Source organism: Orycteropus afer, unplaced genomic scaffold, assembly GCF_000298275.1.
Source record: "Orycteropus afer afer isolate SDZICR_OR568_19922 unplaced genomic scaffold, OryAfe1.0 scaffold00371, whole genome shotgun sequence".
Lineage (NCBI taxonomy): Eukaryota > Metazoa > Chordata > Mammalia > Tubulidentata > Orycteropodidae > Orycteropus > Orycteropus afer.
Genome location: NW_006921958.1, coordinates 1,478,534 through 1,483,074, shown reverse-complemented (window position 1 = coordinate 1,483,074; position 4,541 = coordinate 1,478,534). Strand labels below are relative to the sequence as shown.

The window sequence follows — 4,541 nt, the reverse complement described above, 5'->3', positions numbered from 1 at the left end:
GCAATCAGATATTTAATTCATTTCTAAACATTTTCCATAAACATAAGGCATTCCCACATGAGACAAAGCCAGCAGCATAAATTAAAACAGAGATTTTGACTTTAAATCAATGTTTAAAGTAAAAGTAATTTAAAATAATAGCAAAACTAAGCAAAAATTCTAAAAGCTTTATTTTGTTAAGAGATACCTCTTGAGAATATAAAACTAGCAGCAGAAAGAAGAAATTAGGTTGGGGAGCTGGCTAAGCAAAACAATGAAAGAAAAAATTCTAATTCATTCTCTGAGACTGAAAACTTAGTTTTAATTTACTTGAATTACTCTCAGGTCATTGGGCTCAATGCACAATGGAGGGAGTGGAAAGTGAAAAACAGGAGAAGAGAGAGGAGGGGGAGCCCCGCCACACTGTGTGACATCTGTACCCCACACTCCTGGGACCAAGGCATCAGCGACCCTTCAGCGTCTCCTGAGTTCAAAGGCGCCTTCAAGGATCCCTAAGCAAAGGAGCGGCAGTCTCCCCTAGACGCTGCTCTGGGTGCCTTCCCGAGCCTCGGGGACCCACTGCCTCTCGGGGCTGTTTGCCGCGTCTTGTCCCTACGGTGCGCACCCTCTAGCAGGGCCTGGCCCGGGACCAAGCACTGCAGGCCCCAGTGCTGCACAGCTGTGGCCAGACAGCTCACTTGAGGTTTTCAAACGTTCAGTCCGTTGATTGAAATCTCCCTGCACTTTGTCAGAGACCAGACTGCCTTTGCTGGTTTTAGAGGCCTGGCTTCCTTGAGAGCTGCCACAGGCTCCAACATCACAGCAGTAGGATTACCTCAGCTCATGGGAAGCAGGCCCCCAGAGGTGGGCCCCGCAATCCCTGGCTCAGGTCCAGAGTGCAGTGCGGGCGGACTGCCGGGGGAAGGCGCCCTGGCACCAGGCAGGCACTGCCAGAGAGGCTGGGCTCTGTCCTCTGGGTGCTAGGTGAGCCTTAAGGGCACCATCCTGTGATCAGAACAGAAATGAAAACTACACAAATGACAGTAAGGAAGGCTACAGGAGACGGTGCAGATAGAGCAAGTGGTGGGGTTGAGAAGAGGCAGGCCCTGAAAAAGCTCCACGGGTGCTTCCCTGTGAGTCAACGTCAGCCTCAAATTCAAGGCCTTGGGACTCGGCAGTCCCCGTGCACCGAGACATGACTGAACTACAGGGCAACCACGTGAGCCACTCAGGTGCTCAGGCTACAGAATCACCTCACTCAAGGCACTGATATCCACGTCAGGGATCAGAGGGACAAATAAAAATTACCTGCAGATCAAACGAAAAGCATTACTCTTGGGCTACAAAGAAAGCATTTTAAACATCTCCCATGGTTTTCTTTCTTAAAATGGAATATGATCACTCTCATCAAATGGGGATCATCTTTAAAGCCCCACATATACTTACAAAATAACTTCATGCAACGTAAGGATATTTGGATGTGGGTTCAGGCGCTTCAGGGCTTGTATTTCTCGAAGATTGTTCACTTGCTCAATACTAGTTTGTAGATAAAATAAACAACTAATTTACAATTTAGATCAACTGTAAAATTAGGGTTATCAAATCGTTATTTACTAGCCATGATCATGATTGAGAAAAATCACAACTATTTCAGGCAAGTTAATCAAGTTTTATTTCTCCCATTAGAAGCTGAAGTCACATACCTTATATCTGCATTATCTTATCAAAATCAACGTTCTTACAGCTTCGGACATACATTAACAGTTTTCCTAGCTAAGTGCATGACAGAATACCTTGGGAGTTTCTTTTACAATTGATAAATGTAGGAATAGACACTAAAATCTATTGATTAGCTTATGGGAACTAACCACCCAAACAACATATATGCAATCTGCAAATAAAAGCATTTCCAAGCCCCATGAACAGACCCTCACCCTCCTTCTTGAGTTCTTTCCATTTCCTTCACCTGGCGACAGGTGTCCTCTGGGCAGGCATGTCAGTACTGCCACCTTGTGTTTATGAGGTCAGCTCTGCCTGACGCTACTCCCATCCACAACTGGCCAATGACAAGAGCAGGAGAGGCCTGGCCTGAGGCTGGGCGCTCCCTCCACCCCCAGATCCTTCTAAGATAACGGCCTCCTCCTGGGGTGGGTCCAAGGATTCTCCCCAATCATAGGACTCAACCAACCGGGAACTTCCATCTTGGTGGCTGGGAAAGGAGCTAACTGTGGAAATATGCTGCTTTCTTTGAAATGGAAAAACTCTTTTCCACTGATTTTATTATATATAGCATCTTGTTTCATTTCTCAGAGAGGAATTATGCCCAATAATACATTATTGTTTAAACAATACATGATTTTAAAACAGTATCACTGATTATCTCGCCTTTCTCAAGCTAACCAACAAAGGGCAGCTTAATACATAAGAAAAGCCTGACTGCCAAAGCCTGAATCAAAAGACTATATCTGACTAAAAAGTTTCATACCCCTTTTAATTACTGTCCCTTGTTTTCGCCCTCACACCCGGGAAGATATACAAAGTGTTAACAACTTGCAACCCATGTCAACACCAACTAGAAACGGCCCAGCCCAGCCCTGGAGCATCGGTGCTGAAAGCCCTCGCTGAGCCAGACTCTGTGCCTTTAGTTGCTGGACAGAGGGGAGGTCTGCGGAGCCCTGGGTGAGGGGCCGGGCAGCGGGGTGGAGGAGGGCGCAGCTAGGGTGCACCCTCATTCCCCAAGCAGAAGGTGAGTCCTTCCACACCCTCAGAGCTCTCCTGGCCCAACGGTGTGTGAGACCCGAGTGTGAGCTCCCCCACCCATTACAGGCCTCCTCACGCCTCTCAGCTTGGTACCTGCCCCCACTTGCTCCTCTCACCAGCCCCTTGGCCCCCCAGAATCAGTACCTCCCCTAAACACTGCTAGAACAGTACTTCCCAAAATGTGTCCCTCAGAACGTATTTTCTCTGGAAAAGGAACGCTTTGTGAAGAAAAGTCATGTTCAAGAGGGTGGAGAAATGTGCCCACTCTTGTCCCTCTGGAGAGCCACAGCTGAGCGCAGGTGTGAACGGTGCCCCCAAAAGTCCTACAAACTGGAGCAGACTGTTTACTTGTTCAAACCAACGTCCCTCAAAAGCAGTGGCCCCAGGATCCTTCCCTTACTATCTGTTCAGCATCCCATAGCACCAGGGTTCCAGAGAACACCCATCTCTGACCATCCCTTGAGTGACATGCTGGGAAAGAGCTTTTCCTCTTGGGGGCAGGGAAGTGAACAAACACACCAAGAAAGAAAAAAAAAAAAAAAAAGGTCCGTGCCAAATACTCCTTTGGGGCATCTATGCAATTGACTGCAAAGGATTTTTGATGCTTCCCTGGGGTCTGTCTTGGCCAGAGGCCACAAAGATTCTTCCTGGGGCCCACACCTGGAGAGGTCCCTGACTCAGGACTAGAGGGGGAAGAACCCCACCATGCCACCTGGTGCCAGGTGGCCTCCCACCATGGAATGCTACAGGTCGGTGGTGTTCAAGTCAGGCCAATATGCCCCCCAGGAGACACATGGCCAAGTCCGGAGACGCTTTAGTTTGTCACAGTTGGGGAGGGGTGATGTGGTATCCAGTTTGTCACAGTTGGGGAGGGGTGATGTGGTATCCAGCGACGCAGGATAGCTTCTCACAACTGAGAATGACCTGGGCCCCAAGCGTCAGTGGTGCCGAGGCTGGGAAATCCCACTTTCCATGCAAAGAGCAAGAAAGTGCCAGAGTTCGCAGCAGTGCTCACATGGGAATACCCCACATGGGAATACCCCACCTGAGAAATTAGTTCTTCGAAGTTGGTAATCACACGGCCATGTCATTTAGACAAATACCCTCTCGTGTCATCTCTGCTATGAAAGCCAGTCGTCACAGGTTTGCTTATGGCAGACAGAAATCTTCCCTGCCTCCCCAGACACTCAGTCTGAAGTAGTGAACTGAGGCAAGCGTGTGGGATGGCACGTTTATCTGGGTAGTGCCCGCCTTTGTTCAGAAGCATGCTTGACACGATTCACGTCAGCTGTCTCCTCTTATGAAAAATCATGAAGCCAGTCCTCTCTAAGCCCCAGAAGCAACCCTTTCTGTGACAGTTGTTGCGGATTTTGTAGTCAGGTGACGCTCAGTGCATGTTATCTGCTGTTCTGGTGAAAACAGAAAACGCCACGGGGCTGACTGTACGGAACGTGGGCAGTCACTGCTTCACAAAACCACTCAAGCATGTCTACCGCAAGTGGGATTTCCCTACAGCTGGAAAAAAATCCTAATTACCAGGACTAAGTCTCTATGAAATAGAAAATGATCAATTTGAAATGCCAGAGTTTCATTTTACTGGAAGGATTATAGGAAGATACACAGTGATCCCTATTGGCTTTCCAAAGCTATAAATCATTACCGAACCAGACCCCCCCACCCCATCTTTCTTACTCGGAGCAGCTGGTAGGTTCAAACCACCTACCTTTTGGTTAGCAGCCAAAAGGCTTGACAACTGTACCACCCGAGCTCCTTGTATCAGGCACATATTAGGTGCTAGTGTA

At 48.2% G+C, this 4,541-nt stretch overlaps 1 protein-coding gene across 1 annotated transcript in view; it reads right to left on the bottom strand.

Annotated features, from left to right (window-relative positions):
- MOK (MOK protein kinase) overlaps positions 1-4,541 on the bottom strand; it is a 44,348-nt gene that overhangs the window by 30,248 nt on the left and 9,559 nt on the right. The window contains exon 3 of the mRNA XM_007953129.2: positions 1,426-1,515. Within this exon, the coding sequence (XP_007951320.2) occupies positions 1,426-1,515 (90 nt within the window). The remainder of the gene's footprint in view (positions 1-1,425; positions 1,516-4,541) is intronic.